The sequence below is a fragment of the Camellia sinensis genome, chromosome 10, assembly GCF_055761805.1.
Source record: "Camellia sinensis isolate YWXY chromosome 10, ASM5576180v1, whole genome shotgun sequence".
Classification (NCBI taxonomy): Eukaryota; Viridiplantae; Streptophyta; class Magnoliopsida; order Ericales; family Theaceae; genus Camellia; species Camellia sinensis.
The window spans coordinates 84,557,981-84,577,932 of NC_138970.1; the positions used below are offsets into that span (position 1 = coordinate 84,557,981).

General features: G+C 33.9%; 1 protein-coding gene across 1 annotated transcript; it reads right to left on the minus strand.

Annotated features, from left to right (window-relative positions):
* Positions 1-16,146: 16,146 nt before the first annotated feature.
* Positions 16,147-19,078, minus strand: LOC114306922 (uncharacterized). Its single transcript, XM_082890209.1, has 5 exons — positions 18,937-19,078; positions 18,766-18,837; positions 18,541-18,636; positions 18,023-18,281; positions 16,147-16,377 (listed from the first exon to the last, which is right to left on the minus strand). Coding segments are annotated over exons 1-5 (660 nt in total). The 5' UTR covers positions 18,939-19,078.
* Positions 19,079-19,952: the final 874 nt, after the last annotated feature.

Here is a 19,952-nt window from a genome sequence, read left to right on the forward strand (position 1 = left end):
ACATATATCCAAAAATCATGTTTTAGCATAGAAGCTGTAGTCATCACTAGTCTACATGCCTGCATCAGAACATAAACTGCAATCAGATTCATCAAAATAAACACAAATTGAAGAATTTACACCCAATACAAATGAACTTGATATAGATTGCAACTAGAGATGCTCTAAATTGAGTATTAACAATAATTTTATATTTTCTCCACTCAATACAATATGAGTTTCACTATTTATACATAGCACTAATACAGCATTGACACATCATATAATAAGAGAAGACATAAAAATAGATGGTGATGGTCTTCATATCTAATACCAATTGAGTAATTTGATGACAAAAAGCACAAAATCTCCTCTTGAATGGTTGGAAAACCATTTCACGAGAATACAAAAATTTGAAATTAAAACCAAAAGAAAAAAAACAAAATCTACAACAATTAGAGACTGAATAGCAGAAGCGATGATTGATCAAAAAATAAAAATAAAGAAATAAAGAAAGATTCTCAATGACACATAACAATTTCCATTCTTTAATACGTGAACCCAACAAAGGAAATCAAGAACAGTAGTAGAAAAATAAAGCGAATTTCCAATAACAAGAACAGCAGATATGCTATGCTATGAGACTAGTCATCTCTGCCCTTAATATCCACACAAGAGTAACCCCAACCCAACCACTATTCTTCTTCAATCATCATCTGTGATTGTGAACCAACTCAAGAGAGGGTTTCCGTGAATCTTGAACTAAAAAAAAAGCATGAGACGATTTTCCGTGAATTTTGCCCTGGACCCATGCCCCATGTCCAAACATGAGACAAATCCATGACTGAAGGATGGAAAGAGTTTAAAAAATCATAATTTATAGTCACGTCTGTTTAAGATGATACATTAAAAAGGTTAGGATGCAGCTTCAAATGAAGCAAGCCACCATGCCAACTTTACTTCAAGAATCTCAAGCTCAGACCCATAGCATATTTTGAAAGGCAATTTTTCTGAAGATGAAGATCTCTAACACCTTGACACCAAGTTTCTTATGAACTTCTCAACATTCACCATCCTAATTAAATCATATTCTTTCATTTCCCAACCCCTTCCATCTACCATATATATTACATGTACAGATATGTACCAAGAAAAGTTTCTAACCATAATCACCATCTTGTGTGCATTTGTTGCTTTTTCCTGTCAAAATAACTATCAATCCTTCAAAACCTTTTAAGAAGACACATGGCTCCAATTAAATAAGTACAACTTGCACTTGTGAGCTCTAACTATCCAGGCTCCAGGTAACAAATTCCACATTTCGACAAAATCATCACTACATATAAAGTTTGCCATATCAGCAACCAAGATTCCAAGTTAATTTTCCTATCCATTTAACTAACCAAAAGTTTTTGTTAGCAAGAAAACATTCGAAAGCCAAATCAAGGAAAATATGAATTTCTTTCAAGGCATCTAAAAACTGAAAAATAAAAACCTCATTACAATGAATTGTAAAAGACAGAAATGAGGTCAAGAAAAAGCACTATTAATAGTTGCACATGCCATTGTAAAGTAGATGACGAGTATGAAAGAATATGAAGAATTACCAGATAGCTTAAGGAGCGTGAACAATGTAGCAGCGGTGAAGAAAACCATGGAGATAGCCACCTAGAAGTGCTGAAAACATTAAGTTGTCATTCAGTAACACTCATCTTCATAAATATTTAGCATATCTATCTACCTCAAAACTGAAACAACATGTTACACTGAAACACTTTGTGCACATGATATCTATTGTGGAAAATTATAACAATAATCAATATCCTAATTCTTAGTGGCAAAAAGGTCTACATTGTTGATATTTGCCTGAGTGATGCATGAGGACTAGAGCATACACTTAAGAAGAATCAATCTTAATTTCAAAGCCTCAAAACTTTGAAGCCCAAGGTGTTTCAGAACTATCACCAACAGAGTCAAGCCTCCAAGAAAGAAACATTTTCTTCAATGATGTAGAGGCTATAATTACAACAATAAATTTTCCCTTAATACCACCACACTTTATGTTTGGCTAGTAACAGGATTACTTTATGTTGGTGAAGTTGGAGCGGGAGTTGTTGGTGATGAGAATGGAGTTGGAAGGCAATAGAGTTGGGAGGCGAGTGTTAGTGCTGAAGAGTTGGAGATCTGAGAAAGAGAGGCGTTATTGGGGGACTATGTGGTAGGGGATCATGAAATCGTCTCAAACTTTTAGATTGAAGCACCTAGGTTCAACTAATTGTACCCACATAACCTTCCCATATGAGCACTCTTCTTACACGCAAGTTTTTCAAAGAAGTTGCCATCTTAAAGCAGCCATTCAGATACTATGGTACTGCCCTATAGTTTGCATAAATCTAAAACTACTACTAATTTCTCAACTAATTGTACCCACATAATTTATCTAGTTCTTTATAGCATTGAGTATGTTTTCCACCTAGGAAAATTTAGTATATAATTATCTATACACTACTACAAAAATAGTTAAAGATCACACTTTGACAAAAAAAAAAGATCTCACTTTTATTGGAAGTGTGATAAAAAAAATTAGATTGATATTTTAATCACACTTAATTTGATTGAGTGTGATAATATTTATTTTTTATGTCACTTTTCAATTAAGTGTGATTATATATATATATTTTTAATCACACCTTCTAATTAAAGTGTGATTATATATATATTACTACTTTTTAATCACACTTTTTAAATAGGTGTGATTATATATTTTTTAACCACACATTCTAATTAAAGTGTGATTATTTATATATTTTTTAATCACACCTTCTAATTAAAGTGTGATTATATATACACTACTACTTTTTAAATAGGTGTGATTATATAGATATTTTTTAACCACACATTCTAATTAAAGTGTGATTATTTATATATTTTTTAATCACACCTTCTAATTAAAGTGTGATTATATATACACTACTACTTTTTAATCACACTTTTTAAATAGGTGTGATTATATAGATATTTTTTAACCACACATTCTAATTAAAGTGTGATTATTTATATATTTTTTAATCACACCTTCTAATTAAAGTGTGATTATATATACACTACCACTTTTTAATCACACTTTTTAAATAATTGTGATTATATATATATTTTTTAATCACACATTTTAATTAAAGTGTGATTATATATACATTACTACTTTTTAATCACACTCCCTAAATAGGTGTGATTGTATAAAATATTTCAATTTGATTTTTATATAAAATATACAATTCCCAAATCCGCGCCTCTATTCTACCCATGAATGATAGAGATGACTCACTACTAGAAAATGAGGCTTTAGACACAACTTTTTCACTCATTTTTTCATCTTTCTATCTCTCTGTCTCTGTCTCTCTTCTTTCTCTCTCTCTCACTCATCACTCTTCTCTATCTGTCTCTCTCTCTCTCTCTCCCTCTCTCTTTCTCTCTGTCTATCTCTCTCTGTCTCTCTTCTCTATCTCTCTTCTCTCTATCTCTCTCGCTCATCTCTCTCTATCTCTCTCTCGTTTATCTCTTTTCTCTCTTTTTTTCTCTCCCTCTCTCTTTGTCTATATCTTTTCACCCATTTTTTCATCTTCCTCTCTCTCTTCTCTCTTCTCTTTATCACTCATCACTCTTTTCTTTCTGTCTATCTGTCTCTCTCTCTCTCTCTGTGTCTCTTACTCATCTATCTCTTCTCTCATCTCTTTTCTCTCTCTTCTCTCTATCTCTCTCATCTTTCTCTGTCTCTCTCGCTCATCTCTCTTCTCTCTCTCTCGTTCATCTCTCTTCTCTCTATGTCTCTATCGCTCATCTCTCTTCTCTCTATCTCTCTCTCTCTCTCTCTCGTTCATCTCTCTTCTTTCTCTATCTTTTTTTGTCTCTCACTCTCTATCTTTTTGTTCCTCTCTCTCTCTTCTCTTTCTCTCTCTCTTTCTCTCCCACTATGTTCGCATTGCTCACTCTCTCCGTTCTGTCTTCTCTATTTACTGAGCTCCCTCTTGATTTATCTATCCACTACAAGAAAATGCACTTTTAGCGACCACTTTGTCTCTCTCTCGCTCATCACTCTGTCTTTGTCTCTCTCTCTCTCTCTCTCTCTCTCTCTCTCTCTCTCTCTCTCTCTCTCCTTTATCTATCTCTCACTCATTTTTCTCTCTCTCACCACCCATCTCCTTTACCACCTTCACCACTACTGCAAACGCCATTCCACTACCACCATTACTACCACTGTCGCCACTTCACCTCTACGACTACCATTGCTACTACCATTGCCACCACTACCACTACTGCCACTATTACTACCATTACCTCTCATTCACCCTTGCCACTTCATCTACTCTACCAATACCACAACTTCACCACTCATCTCCTTCGCCGCCGCCACCACCATCATCTCTTATCCACCACCTTCACTACTACTGCCGCTACTACTACCATTACCTCTCATTCACCCTTGCCACTTCATCTACTCTACCACTACCACAACTTCACCATTAATCTCCTTCGCCGCTACCACCACCACCACCATCATCTCTTATCCACCACCTTCACCACTACTGCCACTCTCTATCCTCTACAAAAAAAAATAATAATAAAAAAAAATAAAAAATCCTTAATTACAAAAAAAATATATATTTTAACAAAAAATATTTTTTTTGACGACGGCAACTCCCGTCGCAAAAAAAAAAAAAAAAAAAAGAAGAAAGTTAAACGACATTATTTTGTTATTTAAATTTCATTTCTAACAAAAAAAATATATTTTTTATTCCCGCCTGTTTTTGTTTTCCATTCCTGCTCTATTCTCTCTCTCTATCTCTTCTATCCGTCTCTCACTCATTTATCTCTCTCACCACCCATCTCCTCTACCACCTTCACCACTACTGCAAACGTCATTCCACCACCACCACTACTTCCACTGTCGCCACTTCACCTCTACGACTACCATTACTACTACCATCGCCACCACTCCACTACCACCACTACCACTACTGCCACTACTACTACCATTACCTCTCCTTCACCCCTGCCACTCCATCTACACTACCACTACCACAACTTCACCACTAATATTTTTCGCCATCACCACCACCACCACCATCATCTCTTATCCACCACCTCCACCACTAATGCCGCTCCCTTTCCTCTACCACAAAAAAATAGTTCATGATTTTTACTAACCAAAAAAAATAGGCCGTAGAAAAATATTTTTCATTGACCACAGAAAATAAACTTTTATTGTAGTGGAAAATATTTTTCATTAAAATATTACCCATACTTCTACCAAATAAAAAATAATAATAATATTTTTTTAATTAAAATAAAAATGAAACAAATAAATTTTCAATCTTAGTAACTAAAAAAAAATGAAAATTTTTTCATTAACTATAAAAAAATTTATTTTAACAAAAAATAATTTTTTTTAACGACAGCAACCTGCGTCACAAAAAAAAAAAAAAAGAAGAGTTAAACGGTATTATTTTATTGTTTAAATTTTTATTTGTGACCCCAAAAAAAAAAAGATTTTAATTTTTTTTTTATCCACCCCCTGTCTCCCTCTCTTTTTTTTTTTTTCATTCCCGCTTATTTTTTTGCCATCCCCCTACCCCTCGGGCGTAAAACCAAAATCCCTAATCTCAACATCACTGTCTCTCTTACTCTCTCGTTTCTGCACCGATCACCCTCTCACTCTCTCGCTGTTCATCTCATCGCACCGATCATCATCGCACAGCCGATCTACTCACAAGTAAACTCTCTCTCTCAATCTCTGTCTCTCTCTCTCTCCCGATCGTTGATTTTTGTAATAACCCTCACCACTGCTTACCGAATGAACACTGATTACCATTGAACTGAACTGATTATGACTGATAATTGAACTGATTAAAGTACTGAACTGACTGATTGAAAACTGGAACTGAATTGACTAAGTATGTATGTTAATTTGCATTCTATCTGTTTGATTGATTGTTTGATCTGTTCACGTTTTATGTTTAAACTGCTAATTGAAGGCCTTATCGGCGGCCGAACCGGGAATTGATTGATGTTTTATGATCCTCATAATTAATGTGAATTTATGGTGTATTTACTTGAAAACTGATTAGGTATGATTAAATTAGATTAAAATGAGTTAATTGCAAAGTTTGACTTAATTACCAAACTAGCCTTAGTGGGCCACTAGCTTAACACCCTTGAGAGCTTACACTTGATCATAACACAATTCCCTCAACCCTTTTTCTTGAGCCTTGCCGACCAAGAGAGAAGAGAGGGAGAGAATTGGTTTCCATCTTGAGTCCATTGGGAGAATTGCTTGAAGAATTGAAGGTTGATTGTTAAATTGAGCTCCTAAACCTCGAATACAAGACTAAGGTAGGAAACTCATCTTCTTATTGTTGCCATTGAGCTAGTTCTTGCATGATTCATGCTTCATTGTAGAACTAAGTCATGTTTTGGTTCATTGTTGTTGAATTGAAGCTCAATCCTTGCATGCATGGTTGTATTGTAGATGTTGAGTTGTTTTCATGGCAAATTGTCACATGCATGTCCATGTTTTCATCTTGTTTGTGAATCAATTGGCTCATTAGAGCATGTTTTGAAGCCTGAAAGTTATTTAAAGATCATGCATGTCATGTTTGAGGATTATTCTTGAAAAATGGTTTGAAATTGGATTTGAATTAAACACTATTGGGCTTTGATTTCTCAAAATTGAGCTTTGAACCATGTTATTCTATGTGTTTACAAATGTTTTCTGGAAATTCAGCCCAAGAGGTCGAGTTTTGAGTTGTTAAAACTTGGTTTGAGCTTGGAAGTGCAATCTGGGTTTTCCAGATTCTGCACTTCCGCTCGAGCGGGGGCTAGTGACGCTCGAGCGGGGAATCCGAGCATCCAGTATCTTTGCACTGTTTTACAGTCCGCTCGAGCGGAGTATTGGGCGCTCGAACGGGGTCATGTGTCTCCAGCTCGAGCGGGAGTCGAGCGTCCGTCGAGCGGAGATTTCACCCATCCAGTACTTTTACAGTACGCTCGAGTGGGATATTTGACGCTCAAGCGTGTACCTTCGTTGCATGACCGCTCGAGCGGGGAAACCTGAGCTCGAGCGGGACTCTGTTTTTCTGAAAACTCCTGAAACTTTTTTCTGATCACATCTTTGCATCCTCATCTCATCCTAGGCATTCTTAGGCCTAGTTTAAGACATCTTATTGAGGATATAGATGTAGAACACACCGAGGCAAATTAGGGATTAAGTTATTATCTTTCCCAGCTGTGTAGCTTAGTGTGTTCAATCTGTTAACTGTGTAGGGTTGGCGACTGGGGAGACACGCTCTAGCATACTGTAGCCCAAACGCTGTGAGTAACGATTGTGTAAAGATATGTTCAAAAATGATTATTTTTTGAACAACTGGACTGCATTGTTTCTGAGTTGAATATTGTTAATAGAATGAATGTATGTCCTATATTCTGAACTGTATTGTGGCATCCTTAGCACCTACTGTTTACTGTTACTGTTACAGAGATCTCTGTCAGTTCCCTCGTTGGAACCACTACTGTTTACTGACTGATGGCCATCATTTACTGCTCGGTCTTTTAAGACCTACTGTTTACTGTACTGTTATGCTAATGGATGTACCACATATGACTGTACTGACTGAACGACTGAACTACTGATTTAATGAACTGTTTTCATTACTGTAAGGACATTCATTCTTAACCTCTTTACGCATTATGTTATTCACTGGGCTTTAGCTCACTGCTCATATGTATATGTAGGTGTACAGGCACCAGACCGCGGCTAGGAGCGTCAGGGTTACATCAGTTTTGTCCAGCCAACTACCGTGCCTCACTGCGAGGTTCCAAGCCTATCATGCTAAGGCTTAGGGGTGTTTTAGGACTCCCCCCTTCTATACTGTCTTGCTGTTTTGTAATAACCGAGTGGATCGTATAGACTGAATGTTTACTGTACTGTTATATATAGGGATTAAGTCCCTATTCTGAATGATTGTATATATTGTGCATACTGTTTTGTACTGTTGTATATATATATATATATATATATGTGAAAAGTCTTTTTGTATACAGACTGTCACAGCTCATTGGACACTGTTTACTTACTGTATTGGCTTCCGCCAGGCCCTGTACTCTGTTTTACTGTCTTACTGTTAAGCAGGCCTTCGGTAATCTCGGATTACTGGCCGGTTACGGTGCTAAACCCATGGGGCCGGGTTTGGGTCGTGACAATTTTTTTTGTTTTATATATATATATATATATCTCTTATTTGACCTAATCGGCTCCCTCACTCTCTCATCTCATCAGCCTTACACTCACTCTCTGGTTTTGCATCTCTGCACCGATCGACTCACACATAGGTAAATATGAATCTGTCTGTTAATCTGTGTTTGTTTTGGCACACCGATCGACTCTCACACTCACTCTCTGTGTTTGTTTTGGCCTCTATTCGGAATATGAATATGAATCTGTTATTAATCTGTAAATATGAATCTGTTTTGGCCTCTATTTGGAATGTAAATATGAATCTGTTTTGATCTTAGTTGTGTTTTAGTTGAATCTCTTTGTTTTATTAATTGTGTTGTGTCTGTTATATTAAATCTGAAATCAGAAAAAAATAGGTGGAATAATTTTGGTCTCTAATTGTGGAATTCATATTGTGTCAGTTATTGAATCTGTTTTGGCATCTAATTGTGTCTGTTATTAATTGTTTTGTTTGGAATTCAGATTGACCAACTAGGTGGAATTCAGAAAAAAATAGGTGGAATAATTTTGGTATGAATCTGTCTATTAAATTTGGTATGAATTTAATAATAGGTGGAATAATCTGTATGAATCTGTCTGTTATTAAATGTTTAAGAAAGTTCTCGCCAATAGTGATGAAAATAACAGAGAAAAGTAGTATCCAGAACAGAATTGATAAATGCTGACTGACTAAAACGATTGAGTAAGCACTCCATAACTTGAAGAAAAACCTGCAACATGATTAACTATTGTTAGAAAACTATTTTGTTGAGTGCTTTCATATTTAAAACATTTAGGGAAACTTGACCACTGACTTTTAGAAGACTTGATCACTGATGGCTCCCAAAAAAAATAAGTTCATTATATATTTGGAAAGACAATGAACAGGCCAAATCTTAGTGGATTTGTTGCCCTCCATGCCATATTGGTCGTGAAAAAGTCACACAATGTTCAAATAAGTATTACCAGCCCAGATTAGAGGCTTATATCAAACTCCAGCTACCTTCCTCAATTTTCAATCTTTCTCTGCTTGAATTTGCTATATTTTTTTATTTCTCTATTTTTTTGTTTTGAATTTCCTATAGTTTGAATTTTGAAAAAATATTACACGGAAATGCTGATTTTGTACTCATCTTCATTCTTCCACACAAGGTTTTGTGACCAGAGATTAGTCATTTAGCAATTCAAGCCTACAGTAAAGAAACTAGTCTCAGAGTTGGGCAACTTGGTAAGCAAATAAATTTTCTTTTATGATTGTGCTTCAGCTGAACACTCGCTGCCCAGTTAATTTCTTGAATCTGTGTCTGTTTACATTCAAACTGAATCTGTGTCTGTTTACATTCAAACTGAATCTGTTTACATTCAATCTATTTAATTGAATCTGTGACTGTATTTTATATTTTATTAATATTTTATTATTGAATCTGTTTAATATTGAATATTGAATCTGTTTAATATTTTATTAATCTGAATCTGTTTAAAGGAATTCAATATTTTATTAAAAAGGTCCAAAATAAAGATTGACAAAATAGGAGAAAAAAAGGTTTAGAAATGGACTATAATTGCTATAATTGCTTTAATTTTGCTCTGTTATGTTATTTGTTTATTTTTCACTTTTGTTCCACAAGTTTGGTCATAAAAGAGAGATCTTCATTTTACAATTTCGACTAGTGTTTTTGGTGTCTTGTATCAAATAAAATGAACTTGAGATTTCAATGACATTGTTTGGTATTGTTTGGTTTTGCTACTTTGGAATCTGATTTTCATAATTTTGCTTATGTTTGGTGTAATATGGAATGAAATGGACTATAATTGCTTTAATTTTGCTTATGTTTGGTGTTTCATAATTTTGTTTTTTAGGCATATATAAGGAAACTGTGTTCATAAGGTTTGATAGAACTAGAGTTTGTCATAGTTTTATGTATATCATTTCACACCTAGATTCAATTAGCAAAGATTCTGAAGAAGCAAAAAAATAGCAAGGGGAGTTTAATGTGTATTTTGCTGGGAAATAATTTGAGAGAAGTGAGTGGATCTATAAGTGACACCGAAAAAACTTGAATGGTGTAGACTGTATTGTTTTAGACTAGCACAATACATTGATCTATAAGTGAGTGGATGTATACATATTACCACTACTCTCTTTGTTGTGTTGTGCTTAGTATCTAATCTTTTATTAAATGTCTTGTTTCTCAAATAATATTGTCATTTTCTACAAGTGCATATCTTGAGTTTTAGATCACTTTTTTGTTTTATTATTAAATTATTCTAGATTAAGAAAGTTTGAAATCATTCATGCCTTGGTGATTTATTTTGGCTTCTACAAGGGTATTAATATCTTTTGTAGCTTTATACTATTTTTGCATAAGAGTATCCTTATTGTATGATTTTTAACCCTCAGGATAAAAGATGGAAATGCTGAAACACTCTATCCTAGATCATCCTTTGCCATCAATTGTACTGGTAAAGGTTTATTTACGTACATTTCTTTTGAGTGCACTATTTTTGTTCACTTCAAGGTGGTTTTGAAAATTTAAAGCTTCTTTGATTCTCTTTTCGGGTGATGTCTGCGAAGGAGATGTTGTTTTGTTTACACAGAAAGTATACAAGAAGTAACTCACTGGTTTCAGCTCTTGTTTTCCTTCTGTATATGAATCTCTTGATTTCCATCGTAGTTTGTAAATCATATTTGCTCGGTAAATGAAGGAGCTAATTCCGAACAGGTTTATATCCAAACAGGTTTGGAAAGAGAACTATTGCTGGGAGAGTTGTTAAGGAAAGCTATGGTGCTGCCAAACAACAACATACATTTACAGTAAGTTTGGGACATGTGTAGTGATGACTCGCTCAATTACTCAAGCCTCTCTTTTGCTAATGAAATCAATAATCTAGTGTTTTTTTCCTTTTCAATTTCCTTGAGTTAAACATTGTCATAGTTCATCTCTTATAAGTTTTTTTGCACAAAAATTCAGGATCTCCCTCTGTTTTGTCTTTATTAGAAGTTATTATTCTGCCCCTGTTTCTGTGGGTCACCTATTATTTCCTAACTAGTGACAAATGGTAGATGTCTCCAATTGAGGTTAGAGGATTAACACAAGTTGTGGAAGAAGGCAACTATTGATCATAAATCTAGAGACACTTTCTAAGTAGAGCAACCATATTTTTATGTGGATTCAATGTACCCCCAGTACTGTCACTACAAATCTACTACTGTTCTAGATGCCAGATTTTTACCATCTACCTTATCTTTTCTACTTTCACATAGGGATTAACCTGATGAAATGATGTCCTGACTGAACATATTCTATGTAACAGCATGAGGTGACATTGGATGAAATTTCAACATTATGCTGTTTGAAAGATGGATACCCTTGTTATGGTTGTAATATTGTTATCTTCACTCTATTTATCCTTGTTTCTATGATCGGTAAAATACATCCTTTTCAGACTTTGATTATTATATATGTATTACTATTGTTCAGTGAACTGACTGAAATGTTAAAACTATTTGCAGACATACTTGGGGATCCAAATATTCAGGTTTTATTTCAAATGCACTTAGTACTCTGCTGACGAAAAGGTAAGGTCATTTATGCTAGTTCATTATTTCAACCTTTTGGGTGTAAATGCATTTTGTGTAGGCCTTGAACAATGAAGCCCAATTGCCATTTTGGTCACTTTTGTGATGTACTAGATTTATGTAAATGGCAGTAGCAGTGTCTATTGTGGGATTGAATTTATGTTTAGCTGGCAATACTATTTTATACCTGCAGAACTGCCTGAAGTAAGCATGTAGTTTGACCTTTTTTTTTGGGTGGGCTGCATTCAAGTAATCTTCTACTCACTTTTGAACATAATAGGTTTTGATTCAGGTTGCGTCCTTAACTCATTGAACTGAAAATTAACACAAATAATAAGTTCTAGATGTATATATATATATATATATATATATATATATTAAAGTCTTTGAATGTTTATTTTTCTTCTTTTGAGATAAGTTATTTAAATGGCTGGTTTGGCATGCCTACCTAAAATCTGTTCAGTGTTAAGGCTAGGCACTGGCTGTATTGATCTGACGAGAATTTGATAGGGCTCAAATTCAAAAACAAACTATAATTTTGCTGGAATTTGAGCTTCAGTATTTCTATACTTTAAACTGTTGGACCAATTGATGTCATAACAAATCATCCAGAGGTATAGCTATTTGACCACATCATAGCTGCAGTGTGAATTTGTCAAGGCAGCATAGGAACTCAAAACATGTGAATTTGGATACTATTTTAACCATCTTGCCCCCACTGAAGGGCAAGGTTGCATGGTCTAAGACTGTTAAAACATAGCAAGATAATTGTTAATTATTGACATTGGTATACTTCCAAAGTTGGTTTCACAAATGGGCCTAAGTTGCATTTGAGGTGCATGGTGCAGAATCTAAGATATGATATCGTTGATGAGATCCGTATGAGCTACTTTTTCTGCCTAAAAAAATATGATTTCAGCAAATAATGTCATGGTCCAACAGAAATTTGGGTTCATATAAGAGTTAAGATATACTAATTGAATGAATTGATAATTACAAGTCTCCTACTTCAATTTTTGCGAATTGCTTTTATATGTTGTATGTGATGGATTTCATTGACATGCACAGAGAGAAGTGCTGGATAGTGAGGACCTGTTATTGTTTGTCACTTACATGGACAGACTTTAATTGTGGAGAATTTGCTATTTCAATAGAGTATTTTGTCATGGTTGAAAATCATATAATTCTCGTATTTTTGACAGTTACAATCTTTAAAGTATCTATCTGTGGCTGATCCTATTCCTATAAAGATGTGCTTCATCTCAAGTTATTAAATTAGGGAGCTGAAGGTTTAGATAAGGGGGTTGTATGCAAGTTGTTTCTTTTTAATTTAGTGTGCTGGGCTCTTATTATTTCCTCTACTTGGATTGCTCCCATACCAATTTGTAATTATTCAGGTTATGTGGTTTATGCTTTTAAGACCAATAAGCTTTATTGATCCTTATTTGTTTTATAGTTTTTAGTGAGTTATATGTTGATATCATATGATTTTGATGGTCCATATAATATTCCATTTTATCATTTATGTGATCCTTTCTGCATTGTTGCATATTGTCTTCTTTTGTGGTGCTGTTTTACTGATATTTGTGTGGAGAATCAAAATAATTATGTCATTTTTGGTGGCTGTGGGGAAAGGATTGAGGGCAGTTTAACAACTGGATAAATTACATTATTTTTGGTGTGATCTAAATGTAAGTTTATAAATTAATTAGTAAGTTTATTCATATGCTTCTGGCAGTTTTTAAATTAATTTGTTTTTTTATTTTTCAGGTCAGAAATTTCTTGGAGAGATGCAAAATATGGTCAAAGAATTCAAGAACTTACTTTTTTAAAGTTTTTTATTTTTTATTTTTTAATGTATGTAATCACAGTTAATTTTTTTTTATTAATTTCTTTGTATATACTTTTAAACATTTAACTTTCATTTATGAAATATATGATATTATTTCATTCAATATATGGTTGTGATTCAAAATATAGTATATAGTGTGTATTACATTATTCAAATGAGCGTGTAAAAATAATATTGATTATTCTTTAAATATGTCAAATTTTTTTTTATCACAGGTTTTATTAGTTATTAATCACACTTAAAATGTGTGATCTAAATGTTTTTAATCACACTTAAAAGGTGTGATCTAAAGTTTTTAATCACACTTAAAAGGTGTGAACTAAAGTTTTTAATCACACTTAAAAAGTGTGATCTAAATATTATTAATCACATTTAAAAGATGTGATGAAAGCATTTTTTAATGACACTTAAAAAGTGTGATTAAAAATATTTTTAATCACACTCCTAAAGACCACACTTTAATAAAACTTAAAAGGTGTGATTAAAAAACATACATCACACCAAAAAAGTGTGATCTTTATCTATATTTGTAGCTAGCAAATTGAGGACTACATAGATAAAATAAGATGCAATAAGTACCATGTTTGCTAACGTGTGTTGGACATTCTCACAACAGTGTTTCTTTTTCTTAGACACTTTCCAAACACATTGTAGGAGAAGAAGAATAAGAGTGGTTTTCTAGGAAGTCTAGAAGACTTACATGGGTTATTCTGTCAGAAAGATGACATAATATTATTTAAGGGTTGAGTTTTAAAAGCAGCCACTTTGTCCATATTATGACCAAGTTTAGGACTATTTCCAGTCTACCATCCGTCCAAACACTCTAAATTATTGGGAGCCGGCACTTTTAAAAGCCTAACATTCAATGTCATCACAAAACAGGAAGGCTTTCAAGTGCATCTATGCTCAAAGACAAGGTGTTAAATGCTCACAAATATCTTAACGAGAAAGTTCTCAACTGAGAAAGGTAGAAGTAATTGGTGAAACTAAAATTTATATATGTCCAAACAAAATAATTAAATAGAGGTGAAAGGTTAATGAAGTATCAGAATCTATGCTTGTGAACAGGAAACACCATCAATAAGCAAAATTCATGAAAACAGACTTCCGTGATTAAGTGAAAAATAAAATGCCTCATGAGATTACAGAGCATCTTCTAAATTTAAATCTCACTATCATGAATTTTCAGCGTCAAACATTCCCATTCTCCAACCACATTTTAGTCACCCTAAATTACTTTATATAACAAAGTTAATCAAGTAATTTGACTTTAACATATTTTTAAAATATTGGATTAACACAAGGAACTTTCACTGCTATAGCCCCTCAATTTAGATTTAAATATATAGAGCAAGCATTTCAAATTGGCTAATTTATGTAATTAGAAAAAATCAAGAAAGACAATTTCTAAGATGCCTTCCTTTCTCTCTCTTCACAGTCTTCTAGAAACTTCCCATGCCTTCAAACATGGTAAAAACTCATTGAACCTTCACTTTCATCTTCATGAATCAATCAGAGAGAGAGAGGCACAGAGAGACAGAGAGGGGGATTTAATATGGAGAAAACAATACATGAAACAAACAAGCACTAGTAATTTTAGTCACTTAGAACTTTGAGCCTGTGATGCCTCAAGAGTTGAAGATTGCAAGTGTTTCAAATTATGTAATTTTTATCACACTAACACTTTATTTTTAATGTAATTTATTTTTAAATAGTTTATATCACACTGACACTTTATTTTTAAATATTTTTTAGACTCTTTTGTCAAAAGATATTAACATATAAACAAAATGTTTATACAAAATGAGATAAAGAACTTTTTAATACAAAATTTTCTATACACTATTTTGATTTACAATTTCAAAAAACGTTGTCAACACATCATTATGAGTAATTTTTTGTATAAAAATTTTGTATGTTAATTTTATTTTTCAAACTCCTTAATAAAAAATAAAATTCTGTAGCAATCATTAGTGACTCGTTGTTTTATTTAGTGCCCACCTATCCTCTAGGCTCTATATATCTTCCCTAGCTTCCATACCCACTGTGTTTGTCTTCTTCTACTTCTTCTTCTTCTAACTCTCTCTCTCTCTCTCTCTCTCTCAGAGGGAGAAACATACACTGCTGGAAAACAGACTTTTAGTGGCGTTTAAGAAACGCCGCTATATCTTTCAAAAACGCCGCTAATTCCTTTTGCGACGTTTAGTACCAAACGTTGAAGCTGCGGCCGTCGCTGTATCTTTACGACGTTTTAAAAACGTCGCGATATTAGAATAGGCGGCGTTTTTAGAAACGCCGTGAAATGTCCCTACCATGACGTCACTATGATTTTAGCGACGTTTTCAAAACGCCGTCATATCTTTTTAAAAAAAATTGACCGTTGACCTTTTGGAGTTTAGGTGGCGTTTTAAAAACGCCGTGAAATCCTCTTTTATTTTTTTTTGAAATTATGCTAATTTTATGTGATTAAACTAAAAAAATATCTATAATAAAATTGAATAGCCGTAATATGAAATAATAACTCCCATTCAAATTATGAGATTTATGTGTTCCGTTCAGTGGCTTAGCATTTTGATCGTAAGAGTTTGAAAGAATTGAAATCATCCTGCGCAGAAGATTTCTTCTGAAGAGAAAAATCAATGAAACGCCCTTGGTATTGAAATATTCTACAATTTCTTCATGATGCTGCATTAAACCCTGCATTTAAAATAAAAAAAATAAGGAAACCGTACTGTGGTTACATCAATTCAACATGCATGCAACAGAGGAAATTAACATTACAAAACTGAATTATAAGTTCATACACATTATTAATAACATCAGTAAGTAATGAGTGTGGTCAAATTGCATAATTTCAAGGTTGTCCGTGTCAGAAAGATGGAAAATTTAGCGGAAAACATGTTTTTTTAACAGGTAAAATTCTGCAAAATGAAAATTACAATGTTATCAATCTTCTGTTTAATCTGTTGCAAAATAACAGTTTAATCATTTGCCAAAAAGAAATTATGAAAGTTTGAAACTCATACTATATTCAGCACATTTAAAAGAAGACCATGGACCTCACAATTGAGTAGTAATAACTTGATCCACAAGAAGGTTTATCAACTCCAAGTCTGATTGCAGCATAAAATCAACACATCTGAAATGGGACAAGTATATGGGGGGTGTTTTAGCTAAATTGAGCTTAGCTTTTTCAATTTGGATGCAATGTATAGACTCCGTCAACCAATCCTAAAGTCAAGGCATTGAACTAACTGTCGCTATAAGTTGCACAAACAATTCTGGGGAGAGATTGTTGACAGCGATGTTTTAATAAGTTTAGAAAATACAGTTTTAGAGGAATAAGTCCACAGAATGATTTAGAACATACGTCATCGAGCAGAATTACAGAAATTTTGACTTTGCCAGAAAAATTAGATTGTATGTTTATTGGAACCAGGATTGGAAAATTTGGGGGCTAATTCTCGGTCAAGACACATGCGATTACTTTATTTTAGTACATCAGGTAAAATTTACTTTGTAATTAGAACATTTGAGAAGTGCCTCTGTTTGTTCATCCAGAGGAAGTCCTTTTCCCCATTACTTTTCTTCCTCCTACACTCTGTAGCTCTTTTATTTAAAACAAAGAAATAAGTAATATTAATAATTTGAAACCTCCCATGTCAATAGATGCGCATTGAATTAATTAGGATTTTATTCGATGGATCGATAACACCACCTCAATCTCTTTGGTCATTACGTTTAGAGTGGTGCAACTCCTGTCTTTCTCCTATTTGTCCTAGTCATTCATCTTGGAGGAAATATTAACCTCCATTATTGTCACAACCCTCTATTCATGTATAAGAGTGCATGAGGATTATATTTGTTTGTTCTCATAAAGAAACACCCTATTTACCAATAGTGTGTGGAATATCTGTGATTATACTCAACATTATGTAATTGTTCTATGCAATAATTAGAAGATTACAGCAGGTTGCCTAACAAACTCACACCTGAAAAGCTTAATTGCTTGTCAAGATAATTCAATCTTCCAATCTAAGCCTAGTTTGACATATATAAAAATATTTATATGATAATTAATCTAGGGTGCTTTTGTCAGTGTAGCGTGGAACAGTTGACAAAACTATAAAATCAAACAATCATCATGTTCAGAGTTTGTATCAACTCTTAAGCAACCCAAGAATGAGGAGAGATCTGATTATTGAGACTTACACACTTCAGCTATGGTAGACATACCTATAATAACTACTAAATTGATGGCAAGTTATCTCATGTGGAAAAATTGATAAACTAATTTGTAAGACAGGAAAAAGTTGAATAATTCCACCAAGGCATCACTCACCTGATTAAGCATCCATTTCAAGCCAACTGCAGCGGTGCACTCATTCTTGGAAGCACTGGTCAACCAGTCAAGATTGTAGATTTTATCCAAAGTTTCGACTATTGTTGAGATATTACTCCTCCGGACTTTTACAGAGAAAATCTCTCCATTGGAGCTTATGTTTATATGACTATTTAATAATGTCTCAAACCATCCACTCCCGGATCTCTGAGTAGAGATTATGGCAAAATATCTCACCGGGTTGCATTTACACTCATCCCTAATTATTCACATCACCATATATCAGTACATTGATATGAAATATAGACTCAGAATGACAATAAGAGTTTTTGTTGAGTATAGAGTGTTTGATGCATTAATTTCCCATTTCTATGTTTTCCCTTCTCTTGGGATCAAAACTCAAAAGTTATGGTCCAAGAGAAAAATAATAAATGTCATTATTGCATATTTCAAAACCAATGCATGCACATACAAGTATAGAATAGTGAAAAGATAGTAGAAGATGACACATGCCATACCTTTTACATTCCCTCATCCTCCCTGTAAGTTCCTCCAGCTGTTTACTTTGTCTATTGGAGTCTTTAATCTTATCCAGTAAATTATCAGATAAATCCCTGCATTATGGAAACCCAACCATTAAAATAAAAACTAAAAATCTTAATCACCTAAAGACAGAAGAAGAAATTAATATATCCACATATATGTAAATAAAATTGTAATGAAGAAAGAAGATGAAATTTTACACTAGCATCAGAGAAACACAGTTGCCTATCTCATCAGGAATTTGACCAGTTAATTTGTTGCCCTGAAAATCCCTGAAAATATTTCAACAATAACATCAAAGTTGCTATTATGTTAACCTGGTTACAATGAGCAAGAACACCAAATCAACAGGATTAGCAAAGAAAGCATACATGGACTGTAGATTCTTCAGGTCTCAATGACACATAACAATTTCCATTCTTTAATATGTGAACCCAAAAAGGAAATCAAGAACAGCAGCAGAAAAATTCTCATTGTTACATAATACACAGTGTGCATCAGTTTCAAGTCCAACAAATTATATAAATTTCACTTTGGCATTTTATCAAACACTTTGTGTGAAAGAAAGAGACAGTGAGGAAAAACAAATAATCAGGTATAAAGAACTAGATGATCACCAAATTACAAGTTGAAGAACAAACACTTTCAAAATTCACCAATTTGTGTCTATACAAAAAAAATAAAAAAATAAAATAAACACATATGTACATATACACTTAATTAAGGAACACAAATTCAGATGTGGAAATCATCAGGAACGCATTGAACTCTACTTTAATAACATCTCATATTCTACATGGCAAGCTGTAAAGACTAAAGATCAACATAATCAACAAATACATATACAGATACATGGACATATCTAAGTAGAGAGAGAGAGAGAGAGAGGACTCACCGAAAGTGTACCGAGTCGAGCGGCTTGGGAAAGGAAGAATTTGGGTCGAAATGTGCATATTACTTGAAATGCGAGTAATCGAGGGGTCAGAGTTCAGATCTGGAGCTTCGATGGAGCTACGAAATCGGTTCGATCTGGAGCTTCGATGGAGCTTCGAAACTGCTTCGATGGAGCTTCGAATATCTGAATCTTCGATGGAAATCTCTGAATCTTCGACGGAGCTTCGAAATCGGTTCGATCTGGAGCTTCGATGGAGCTCCGAAATTGCTTCGATGGAGCTTTGAATATCTGAATCTTCGATGGAGCTCAGAGAGGGTTGAGAGAGAGAGAGAGAGAGAGAGAGAGAGAGAGAGAGAGAGGGCTCAGATTCAAAATGATGTATGGGTATGGGTTGAGAAAGAGCCAGATACAAAATAAGGATTGAAAAGGTGCGTGTGGTGTAACGCATTCGGAGGCATTTTTGAACGCCTCCTATTATAAAACGGTGCCGTT